General features: G+C 44.7%; 1 protein-coding gene across 1 annotated transcript in view; it reads right to left on the bottom strand.

The window, feature by feature from the left end:
- The window catches only part of LOC309552107 (kinesin-like protein KIF13A), a 116,379-nt gene that overhangs the window by 47,687 nt on the left and 55,278 nt on the right, over positions 1 to 13,414 (bottom strand). The window contains exon 9 of the mRNA XM_082252888.1: positions 154 to 365. Within this exon, the coding sequence (XP_082109014.1) occupies positions 154 to 365 (212 nt within the window). The remainder of the gene's footprint in view (positions 1 to 153; positions 366 to 13,414) is intronic.

Raw genomic sequence — 13,414 nt, 5'->3', positions numbered from 1 at the left:
TTACAAAATGATCAGCAAATGTACCTGGTTTCACTAGCAGTTTTACAAAAATGATTAATGTCATGAGACATTTTATGCTAAATAAAAAAAAGTTACCAGGGGCTTCCATCAATAGGATTGCTAAGAGAAGGTGAGTTTAGAAATGTCTGTCACCTGCAATTCTTTTACAGTTTCTGCTAGCTGTCTCACTGAGCTCTCTTCCAGTGTGCTATCTGCCATTAGTTTGGATCGCTGGTTCTTAATTTGTCCTCTCAGCTTGTGAGCAGCATCTTCAGGATCCCAGATATTTGCAGAAACCTTTTTTGATAGTCCTCTCACCCGATCAGCAACCGACAAAGCAGACACAATCTCTTTCCCAGACAGTTCTGCAAACACAACAGAATATTCTACTTTGTATCCAGGGCTAGAATCATTACGTACACATCATAGATTATCAAAATAATTCACAAAAATAAAACATGGAGTTACAATAAAATACAAAATGCCAACCTGTCGTATTATAGACTTGATTTACAAAGCTAAAACACTAGGTTAAGGCAAGCCATAGATGATACAGTTTTTTTTTGGTTCAACCATCAGATTGAATGAAAAAAACTGACTTGATTCCCCCATCCACACACTTGATGTGGATGGGGAAATCCTCCCTGCTGAGCTATTGTATTCTGACAGCAGGAAGACCATCGGATTTCCTTGCAGACTGTAAGATTTGATTTTTGAGTATGGGTGATATTGAAAGAAAATCAGGAAGTGAAAGGAGTGCGCGTGGTATTAAAAAATGGGATTTTTGACTTACCGTAAAATCCATTTCTCTGATGTTCTCAGCTCCTGATATTCATAACCATTGGCTTATACTGCCCCCTACAGGAGTAGGACACTAGGCAAAAAATAATTCTGGTTACACCCATGGGCAGTCCCAGGGGGTATACTCCCCCTCTCTGCTATAGCCACTCAGTTTTGTTACAAGCAGTGTCAGGAGAATTATAACTCCACAGAAGGGTTGGGTGCTGTGTCCGTCAATGAACATCAGAGAAATTAATTTTACAGTAAGTCAAAAATCCTATTTTCTCTTTTGTTCATTGACGTACACAGCTCCTGATATTCATAACCATTGGGACGTCCCAAAGCAGTGTTAAACAGGGATGATCGAACTTTTGAAAAGTTCGGTTCGGCCAGAACATCCGAACTTCCCGAAAGTTCGGCCCGGATTTCAGAACCCCATTGAAAGCAATGGGACCCGAACTTCGGTAATCAAAAAACACCATGTTGAAGCCCTAAAACCCAATAAATGCCCCTAAAAAGTGCCTAGGGTTCTGGGTCATGCCCCAGGGACTATTAATCACACAAAAAAAGTTCTTAAAAATTGTCATTTTTGATAGAGAGCCAATTATTGAAAAAATTAAAAAAAAAGAGAGAGATTTTTTTATTTTGACTTTGGATTTAGTATCTGGGGGGGTCTAAAAAGTGTACCTGTGAAGTTTCAGCTCTGTAGCATGTCCAGAACCATAAAAAAATAGAATGTTTGTATTTTGTCACTTATAGAGCAGGGATATGGCCCTGCTCTTTTCACACCTTGCCGGTTTAGTAGCAAGCATTTTTTTGGGCATTTTTTGGGGTCTTTTGAGGCAGGCAAAACATCTGAACTTGTGTATAGGGGTATATATAGACACATACTTATATGTATATATACCCATACACATATATAGGTGTGAAAGTAGCAGAACACTATACTTTTGCTAATTATTTCATTAGCGCAAGTATAGTGTTCTGCTCTTTTCACACCTATATATGTGTATGGGTATATATACATATAAGTGTGTGTGTGTATATATATAAACCCCTATACACAAGTTCAGATGTTTTGCCTGCCTCCAAAGAACCCAAAAAAATGCCCAAAAAAATGCCTGCAAGAACAAACCTGGGCATTTTTTTTTTTGGCGCTGGCATTTATTTTGGGCATTTTTTTGGGTTCTTTGGAGGCAGGCAAAACATCTGAACTTCTGTATATGGGTGTATATATATACACACACACTGATATGTATTTTACACTTACAAATATATAGGTGTGTTAGGAGCGTAGCCATATTTGTGGAAATTATTTAATTAGCAAAAGTATAGTGTTGTGCTACTTTCACACCTATATATGTGTAGGTGTGTATATATACCCCTATACAGAAGTTCAGATGTCATGCCTGCCTCCAAAGAACCCAAAAAAATGCCCAAAAAAACGCCTGCAAGAATAAACCTGGGCATTTTTTTTTTGGCGCTGGCATTTTTTTTGGCATTTTTTTGGGGTTCTTTGGAGGCAGGCAAAACATCTGAACTTCTGTATAGGGGTATATAAAAACACACACTTATATGTATATATACCCATACACATATATAGGTGTGAAAGGAGCAGAACAGTATACTTTTGCTAATGAAATAATTTGCACTAATATGGCTCTGCTCCCAACACACCTATATATGTGTAAATGTAAAATACATATAAGTGTGTGTGTGTATATATATATATATATATATATATATATATATATATATATATATACCCCTATACAGAAGTTCAGATGTTTTGCCTGCCTCCAAAGAAATCAAAAAAATGCCCAAAAAAATGCCAGCGCCAAAAAAAAAAATGCCCAGGTTTGTTCTTGCAGGCATTTTATTGGGCATTTTTTTGGGTACTTTGGAGGCAGGCAAAACATTTGAACTTCTGTATAGGGGTATATATATATATATATATATATATATATATATACACACACACCACACACTTATATGTATATTACACTTACACATATATAGGTGTGTTGGGAGCGTAGCCATATTAGTGCAAATTATTTCATTAGCAAAAGTATACTGTGCTACAGTGCTATTTTCCACTATATGAGTGTGAAACCAGTGTTGCAGCGCTGCTTAAAATTAATACCAAAAATATGTGCAAATATATCAATACACCAGGGACATGCAAATTTCTCAAGTTGCTAAACCACTGATCACATAAAATAAATTAATACATAAATAATAGGTCCGAAGCCGTGATTGGACAGCGAAACGCGTCTAGCAATTGGCTGAGCGGACCTGACGTCACTTCCGGCCGGTGAGGTGCACGCTGCGAGAGCAGCAACCACCGAGCCGAGTCTCCATGTTGCTTTTATTCTATGTTTGTTTGTAAGTATCAGTCCGTTTGCCTAATAAAACTTAGTGGAACGTACTTCACCATGTTTGGCCTCTATTTTATATCTGAGGACATATGAAGCAAGCAGAACCATAGAAGGGATCTGTTCCTACAGCACTGGCGAGGAAAGCTGCCATGGATTATTAAACTGCTGATGACCTAGCGTTTTGTGGTGAGTACATTACCACAAGGGGGAGCACACCCTAAGTGATCAACACAGAGGATTTTATCAGCACTTGAATGGACATTTATGAATTGTTTTTTGCACATTATGCACAAATCACTAGCACTTTGATGATCATGTTTGATGATTATTTATTTATGTATTAATTTATTTTATGTGATCAGTGGTTTAGCAACTTGAGAAATTTGCATGTCCCTGGTTCGCACATGTTTACACATGTATTGATATATTTGCACATATTTTTGGTATTAATTTTAAGCAGCGCTGCAACACTGGTTTCACACTCATATAGTGGAAAATAGCACCCTAACTACACTAGATATCCCTTTCCTCACACTAAAAATTGCTAAATGACACTTTGTAACACTTTGTAACAGAAGTAACAGAACAGCATTCCACTCTCTTCCATGTCCCTGTATAAGAATGCTAGGAATTTGGCGGGGGCTATCTTATATACTAGGGGGCGTATTCACTAATGATTGGACTATGGACCCCCTAGTCACTCCAATCACATTCCTAGCATTCTCCTGCCCCCTCAATTGGCTTTTGCTAATGGTTCTGGTCCAATCATGGGCTTTTAAAGCCCATTTCCTGTCCAATTGCATTTTAGTCGGTTCTGGTTGCCGAATTCCGAACTTTTTGGGCAAAAAGTTCTAAATTCGGCCGAACCTCGAACAGCCAATGTTCGGGTCGAACCGATGGTCGACCCGAACCGTTCGATCATCCCTATTAAACATGAGGGGTGGGAACAACAAAAGAAATTCCAAGGCTAAATATTAGCCAACCAGGCAACAGGAGCTCAACCAAACAACTGGAGCCCACCTAAAAAAAAACAACACACCCTCAAAGAGGATCAGGTCCTCTTAAACAGCAGCCTGCAAAACCTTGCGGCCAAAAGAAGTATCCACAGATGCCAACACATCCACTTTATAAAACTTTGTAATGAGTCCACCGATGACCAGGTGGCCGCCTTGCAAACCTGCATCACTGACTCCTGATGACGGAAAGCCCAGGAGGTACTAAGCGCCCTAGTAGAGTGCACCTTGACAGGGAAATGAGGAATCTGACCCCTGATGGAATAGGCCTGAACCACAGTCTGTCTTATCCATCTGGAAATGGTTGCAGAGGAAGTGGACAACCCTTTTTAAGGTCCATCCGTGAGAACAAAGAGAGAGTCTGACTTCCTGAAAGACTCCGTAGCTGCCAGGTACATCCTAATTGCCCAGACCACATCCAAGGCATGCAAGGCGATTTCCTTCGGATGTTTAGGGGTGGGACACAGGGAAGGCAACACAATGTCTTCATTCAAATGAAAATCAGAGACAACCTTTGGAAGGAACGACAGACAGGGGGGAAGAACCACCTTATCCCTGTGAATCACCAGGTAAGGTGAACAACAGGTAACGCGCAGAAGTGATAGCCACTAAAAAGGCCACCTTCTGGAACAGTGTAAGCAAGGGAATCTCCTGAATATTTTCAAAGGGAGGCTTCTGTAGAGCTGAAAGCACCAAATTAAGATCCCGAGGTGGCAACGGAGCCCGCACTGAAGGAACCAAATGTCGGACACCCTGAGGAAAGGTACACACCGGGGAGTGTGTGGCCAAAGGTTGTTGGAAGAAGACGGCCAAAGACGAAACCTCGCCCTTGATGGTACTCAAGGACAATTTCTGTTCAACCCCCTTCTCCCTTGAAGAAAGGTCAAGATCCGAGCCACCAAGAAGAAGCGATGATGAACTACAAGGGACTCACACCAGGTAACGTACGTCTTCCACGTACGATGGCAGATCTTTCTAGAGGTAGATTTTCTAGCTTTCAACTGTGTAGGAATCACTGACTCAGATAAACCCCTATCCTTCAGCACTTGGCATTCAACAGCCAAGCTGTCCAAACCAGGGACTGTAAAGCAGGATGGAAGATTGGTCCTTGGGACAGCAGATCATCCCTGAGAGGAAGCTGCCAAGGAACATCGGTGACCAGCCGCACCAGATCGGTGTACCAGGCCTGGTGAGGCCAGTCCGGAGCCACTAAGATGACGGGAATCTCTTCTGCCTCAATCCTGAATAGAAGTCTTGGCAGAAGCTTGAGAAGAGAGAAGGCGTAAATCAGATGATACTGAGTCCAGGGGGTCACCAGTGCGTCTGTGGCGTCCACCAGAGGATCCCTTGACTGAGCCCCAAACCTCTGCACCTTTCTGTTGAGCTGAGACGCCAACAGATCCCCCTCGGAGGTGCCCCTTTGGAGACACAGCTGATAAAACCCCTCTGGATGAAGGGACCACTCCCGAGGTAATCTGCCTGCCAATTTTCCACCCCAGGAATGTGTACAGTGGAGAGGGCTGGAACTAACCGTTCTCCCACCTTAGAATGCCGGATACCTCCAGAGCAGCCAGGACACTTATTGTGCCCCCTTGGTGATTGACATAAGCCATGGCTGTGGCGTTGTCTGATTGAATGCGCACTGGACAACCCTGAAGACGATTCGTCCAATGATCCAGACACAGTATGATCGCTCAGAGTTCTGGGAGTCTGGATTCTTCCAGCATCAAGATCCCCTGAGCAGAATGCTTGCCCAGGACGCCTCCCCAGCTGGCATCCGTGGTGACCATTGTCCAATACAAGGAGAGGAAGGATTTTCCCAGCCGAAGCACCTGAGAACAAAGTCACCATATCAAGGACTCCTTCGTGCCCCGACTCAGCCGGGTCTGGTTGTCCAGAGACTGTGGAGCCTCATCCCATTTCGTCAGAATTTCCCTTTGCAGGGCCCTCGTATGGAACTGTGCAAACAAAACTGCCTGGAAGGTAGACATCATCAGGCGTAGCACCCGCATGCAAGTCCAGAGGGATGACCATTTATTGGACAGCAGGAGGCGAATTGTAGCCTGCAAATTCTGGAGTTTGTCCAGAGGAAGGAGCACTCTGGCTAAGGCAGAGTCCAGAGTCAGGCCCAGATAGTCCAGCTTTGTGGCAGAACCAGAGCAGGCTTCTGAAAATTTAGAATCCAGCTGAACTCCCGCATAATTTGTATTTTGATCTCCAGGTTCTCCACCAGAGCAGAGGGAGACAGCAAAGAGGAGGAAACGCTGGTGACTGACCCATATTGGAATGTGTATGTAAGCATCTTTGATATCGATAGAGGCGAGGAAATCCCCCTGATGCAGGATGACACCACTCTTCGAATTGACTCCGTTCTGAACTTCTGTACCCGCACAGAGAAGTTTAGCACCTTGAGGTCCAGCATTGGATGCACTTTGCCTTCCTTGCTGGAAACTGTGAACAGGTTTGAGTAAAAACCCTGAAAACACTCAGAGTTTGGAACTGGGACAATCACCCCTTGAAGGAACAGCTCTTGTACTGCCCCAAACATGCCATGTAAGTGATCTGGGGACAGGGGCAAGTTGGAAGGAAAAAAACCTTGCCGGGGGACAAGAGCGAAACTTGATCTTGTAGCCAGACCAAATGACTTTGTGGACCCACTTGTCTTGCACCCGGGAAGTCCACGGGTCTGGAAATCAGCGAAGATGTCCCCCCACCCCTGATACGGGTGAGGGTGCATCTTCATGCAGAAGGAGCCTTGTCCCCGGGGCTGGAGAAGCCTGATCTTGGCTTGCCAGGTCCGTTTGGCTTGCTTGGCAGACCAGGTTCGTTTGGATCCTCCAGAAGAGGCCCTAAAAGGCTTCGAGGTCTTGTCAGTCGACCCTGAGGGACGAAAAAAACTTCTTATGAGCTGAGAAGGAGGGCTCACATCTACGACAAGGTTCCCTACCCTTAGTAGCCTGCGGAAGAAAAGTACCCCCCCCCCCCCGGGAGACCTTTATTGATGTCATCCATGTTAGCTCAAAACAGGCAATCTCCTTAAAAAGGAAGATCAGTCAAGGCCTTTTTTTAAGTCTGATCCGCAGACCAGCACTTGAGCCAAAAAACACACCGAAGCACCACTGCCAAAACAGAGAGGCGAGCCATCAGGGGAGCCGCATCCAAAGAGGCATCACAGATAAACTGCAGCCCCTGGACCAGCTGGTCCACCAGCTCAACAAAGGAAGGGGGAGCTGTTCCTCAACCTGAACCTGAACCGGAATCATGGTTGCCTTGTTTAATCTAGAAACTGAAGGGCACAGTCCACCTTTTAAGAAGGGACTCCTCATAGGGGTAACACCTAGTAAAGTGCTTAGGGACCCCACAGGGGCGCTTTGGTCGTCCTCACTCTTTAGCGACAATTCTGTCAAAATAGGCAGGGAAAGGAAACACCCTTGCCGCTTTGGATGGCTTGTGAGTGCCAAAGGACACCTGCACCTCCGTCGCAGCTTCAGCTGTGTCCTCCATCTTCAGGGTTCCACGCATAGATACATTCAGTGCATCCACCAGTGCCTATTCGTGCATGGCCGCAGACGTAGAGGAATCATCCTCACTATCAGAGGATTCCAGGCACGTGGTCGCAGACCCAGCAGGGTGACCCACGTCTGCGGTGGCTGAATCAGATTCAGGATCTGATGAGACAGATGAGGCAGGGGAAGGCGGGGGCGCTTTTTGCTAGCCCATCACCCGCAACCCATCTCCACCTGGGGCACAAGGGACTCCAGGACCGCCGCCAGTGCATGGATAGATGGTTGGGACCTGGAGGGCCCCGCAGCCTCAGAGAGGGGATCAGGTGGGGAAATGTGCTCCAAAGACTTCATGAGTCACCAGGGGGACCCCACAAAAAGTGTAAAACACTGCTAAGGGACAACCCCCACCGCGCTGGCAGCACCACCCTGTTGCCAGGCACAAAGCACCAAACGATCCTCGGTAGAGCGGGACAGGACCCCACCAGACTCTCCACCCACACAAACAGGCACCTGCAGTCATCAGGAGAATCTGCACTATACATACACCGATCAGGAAGTAAAATGATCCAGGAGTCAGCACCAGGGAATGAGGAGGGGCTCCCACTGCCAAAATTGCTGCCCACAGGGCTCCACTGTCATGGCTGCCGCTATTTCCAATGACAAACCACAAGAAAATGGCTGCCGGACTACACAAACATGACTGCCATGTATAGAAACACACAGGCTACAACATATTGGCGGCCCTGCGCGGCACCATAAGGTTTACAGGGACCCAGGAGGGAGACCAGGCCTCAAGAACAGTTTCAGGCAGGATGGGGCGGCCCTGGCAGCAGCCCCTACCAGGCACAAACCCCCCCTCCACACAATCAATCGTCCAGGCACCGGCGGCGCATTTCCCGGCCCCCATCGCCAGTTAGCGCCCTGCCCCCATCCCAGGAAAGTGGCCACACCACCCAAATAGCCCCAGCGTGAAAGGGGGCAGGATGAGGGACTTAGAAAGGGGGTTGCCTGTGGGAAGGAGGGGAACCTGGTTGGTCCGACCGTCCCAAGCCTTGCTGGCCAGACTGGGGTGACCACTGGATCTAGATTACTCTATCTAAAAATTTTGCCAGGACCAAAGATCCCAGCAAGGAAATAGGTTCTTACTCCTAACTACGCAGAAAAAAAACTGAGTTGCTATAGCAGAAAGAGGGAGTATACCCCCTGGGACTGCTCATGGATGTAACCAGAATTCTTTTCTGCCTTGTGTCCTGCTCCTGTAGGGGGCAGTATAACCCAATGGTTATGAATATCAGGAGCTGAGAACATCAGAGAAATGGATTTTACGGTAAGTCAAAAATCCAATTTTTTAATACCACGCGCACTCCTTTCACTTCCTGATTTTCTGTGTACGTCAATGAACGAAAGAGAAATCATGCTTTAATCTGCTATAACTTGCAACACTGATCGAGTGGCGAAAATCCGACAGGGTGGTTGTACAGAAGTCAATTGGTAGATCGACTTCTGTCCAATCTCCCTGCCCATAGTTGGATCAAAATTTGTCTGGTCTCTGCTGAACTGGCCACATTTCAATCCATGTACAGCCAACTTAAAGTGGAATTATAGCGAGAAAATTAAGTCCTGCTAGATCACTTCAGGCTGGCCCCTTTTGCAGGTATAGTTATGTAAAACATTACAATTAAGTGCCTATACTGTTTTAAATCCTGTAATACACTGTCTCACCCTGCTCTGCACATGCTCAGTTGCTCTCCATTTATAGGCACGGACAAATTTGTAGAGGCCGATCTGCTGACATCCTTAAAGCGGAGTTCCACCCTGGTTATACATTTTTTAATAAAAATACCCCCGGGACAGTCAGGGCTAGCACATTCCACAATGGCTAGCCTCTGATCTGTCCCGGGTCGCACTTACCTTTGGGGAGAAATACTTACCTTGAAAATGTCTTGTCCAGCGCTGCCATCTCAGGTGTGGGCAGCTTGAAGCCAGCGCGATCCTCTTTCGCGTCCTCTTCCTTCTTCTTCGGTCCCACGATGCACTGCACCGGCCCCGACGTCACTTCCGGTGCGCGCACGTCATCCCTCCACAGCTTCTGGGTATGCCCAGAAGCTGTTTAGAAGGGAATGACGCGCGCGCCCCGGAACTGACGTCGGGGCCGGTGCAGGCGCAATGATTCCTGGGAGCGATGACGTTCAGCTCCCAGGAATCATTGCAAAAGCCAGGAAGTGACGAATCGCCGCGGCCGCCGAGGGGAGGAAGAAGGAAGTAAGGTGAGTATATTTTCTCTACAATGTAAGTAAAAAAAAAAAAAAAATTGCGATTATCCATTTGTTTTTCAGGTGACCCAGAGCGAGAAGATGGAGGTAAGTGTAAATTTAGGGTGGAACTCCGCTTTAAAGTAGAATTAAACCTTTCTATCATTTACAGCCAAAAAAGCTGCTTCTGCTTGATCTGCAACTGCTATGGTGCTGCACATGTGATCAGTTATCAGTTACACCAGCCATTTAATGGTTTGACAGTTTGGTTGAGGAGTTCCACTGGCAGCTTCCAACAAGAAGAAACAGGAGCAATGCTGGAGGCAATTTACAGCACACACTAATTTTGATAGCAAAATGTATTAATGTGAAATGTATGTTCCTTGCTAAACAACATTATTTTTATTATCAGGTTGTTATGGGTAAAGTTCCACTTTAAGGATCTTTTTAAAAAAAAGTGACAGTTATTTTCAGTTATTTTAAAATTCTTCCTCTCCTTCCATAAACCTTGATAGATTCAGTCACATATTGGTTTGTAAAGGGCAACCTCGGTAAGATAGTAACGTGGACCAATGCTTATTCTTACATTTAGTTGTAGTAGCACAATTTAAAATCTACAGAATGTCTAGGCAAAATAATACATTAAAAAACACTCCTATTCAATACATGTGCATTTCCACATTTTTTGTCTTTTTAAATACACTGTTGATAGGATCAGTTTGACCTCAGTTTGTGATGCCCCCGAGATCATCCAGAATTCATTGACAGATCATGCATTTGACCTCGTATGATCTGCATTTAACCTGCTTCAAGCAGGTTTTGCATTTCAAAAGACTTGTATGTTAATGTGAACCTTGCTTGAAGCAAACTTGCTGACAAAGGCCCTAAAACTTGCAATTCGTAGCCACACAGCTAATTGGAAGGAATGAAAAAGTGGGACTAAGCAAAAGACTAGTTGCTGAATGCCTACTATAAGCAGTGGTGCATTTATGTTTTTGTGCTGCCCTTAGCCTAACTATAGTTGTGCACCCCCTAAATAAAATATGACCCACCCCTTCCTGTCAAGGCCATGCCCCTTCCCATTTAAGACCCACCCTGCCATCTGTAAACCACATCCCTCCTTATTTAGGCTCCACCTTTTTTAACATGCATGGTGAGCCTTAAGCTGGCCAAATTCTATACAATCTGATTGTACAATCTCTTTTTGAGCTACCATGAAATGTGTAGTACAAGGGCCTGCCTGATTGGATACAGAGTGTTTACCTATGTCCTTATATTACATGGTTTTGGTAAATATAAAGAAGAATGTCTAATCTGATTTTTTTTAGTGTTGGGTTAGTTTTTTTTGGAGATTGTTGGAGAAAGGGAAGAAGGGATGGATAGAGGGATTAATGGATGGATGGACAGATTTATGGATGGAGGAATGAATGGAAGGAGGGATGGATGAATGGAAGGAAGAAGGGGTGGATGGGGGGACAGAGGTATGGAGGGATGTATGGAGTGGAGGTAGCTGTCATGCACTGACCTGGTTTTCTCCGGACCGGCTTCTCCCCCCCCCACTGCAGAAGTGGACTTTAGTGAACACCCCCAGTCATACCTCTCGCACAGGAGTGGTCGTCCTTGCTGGGGGCTACTGCGTCACTTGGAGGTACACCAGGTCACTGTTGGATTCCCTTGCCTGTCTCTTCTGTCGGATGAGAGAGCTGGCTATAGCCGTAGCCATGGGCATCCGCAGAACTCTTTTCAGGGGGGGCATAATTTTAAGGTCACCTATGCCCCGCCCCTTTTCAACAATGTCATGAAGGGGAGGGGCTTAGTCATTATACTTATTTTGAGTATTTGTTTTTCAAGAGCAAACAGCAGCATTTATTTTTAAAGCATTTGTTAACCAAAAAAAAATGGATCCTGTTCCACTAAAGCATGTTGTAAAGCACCATGCTTTGTTGTGTAATTTGGCCCCTTCTATCACCTGAAATTTTTGGCTGTTCCTGCCTGGCTATGTCCTCCTCTCTGTAAACTGACCACAGTATACCATGGCTGCTGAGCCCTGACACTGTGGTCAGTTTCTGTGCCTCCATCATCCGCAGCTCTTCTGTCCTCCTCTGTCCTCTTTCCCCCCTCTCTCCCTGCCTATTTGATCCTGTGTCAGTGCCCCTCCCCCTCCTGCTGCTGTAGTTTCATTTAAAGTTTCATATCCGGTCTACAGTCTGTTTAATAATCCTGTGTGCCCCTGTGTATGTGTTTTATAAAAATAAGCCATTCTGTACAAGTTTTCAGAGCGCCACTCATCGCTCACGTGACCCACCGCCTCTCTCCTCTGGGTCACCCAGATAGGAACCCCCTGAGATCCATGTCAGCGGGTCCCAGGTAGGGAGCAGTGAGGATCATCCACTGTGTACACAGCACAGCCCTCCCCTCCTCTGCCATCCTTGGATCTCAGCATGACATTAAAGTGTAAGCTCACTGCCTGCAGAGATGTATAGTAACTAAGTAGAACTACTTAAGTACTGTACTTAAGTACCAAAATGCGGTATCTGTACTTTCCTAGAGTAGAATTTTTTTCTCCTACTTCTACTTTTACTTCACTACATTTTTTCGATGATTTCGATACTTCTACTCCAATACTTTTTTTTTGTGCTGCATAGTTACTCATTACTATTATAAAAATTACCACTGCCAGAACAGTAGATGGCAGGTTGCATAAAGCTCAAAAAAATGTGTATAATGTCATTTGTAAATCAGCACAAACAAAAATAAAGGCTGCGTATAATAAAAGCTGCTATACCAAATCTTTCCAATAAAAAGAAAATATGAAACAAACAAATAAATGGTGCTACAGCGCTTAAAGTGCATCAAGAAACTACTAACAAACACAGGTTAATCATTTGAATAAATCATTTGAAATAATAAAAAACAATATGATGTTCAAACTTTTGACTTCTTTCTTTAATAACTACATAACACAGTACTTGTACTTTTACTTTCAGTACTTGAGTAGAATTTTTTTTTCAAAACTACTGGTACTTTTTACTTTTAGTACTTAAGTAGCAAATTTTTTGAAAAAACTACTTGCAATACTTAAGTAAAAAAAATGTTGAATACTTTAGTACTTCTACTTAAGTAACTTTTTCTGCGAGCACTTCCACTTCTACTCAAGTCACTTTTTGATCGAGCACTTGTACTTTTACTCAAGTAGAAATTTCGAGTACTTTATACAAGTCTTCTCACTGGACACCCTCCCCTTTCCCCCCAGTCCCCTGTTCCAATGTCCTGTGATTCCCACTGTCAGGACGCCACTTCATAAGTCTGAGGATTTGAAAACTCAGCGGCATCACCTACATCTGTAACTCTTAGCAGAAGAGGCATTCTGATTGGTCAGCACCATCACATGGACAGCGCTGGCCAATTATATTCCGTCTAGCCCCTCCTTTCAACATGCGGACGGCCCCCTCAGTGCTGGTGACGCATACTACAACCAGTGGTTA

The sequence above is a fragment of the Pelophylax lessonae genome (genome assembly GCF_965119305.1).
Source record: "Pelophylax lessonae genome assembly, chromosome: 4".
Lineage (NCBI taxonomy): Eukaryota > Metazoa > Chordata > Amphibia > Anura > Ranidae > Pelophylax > Pelophylax lessonae.
This window is presented reverse-complemented; position numbering and strand designations above follow the sequence as displayed.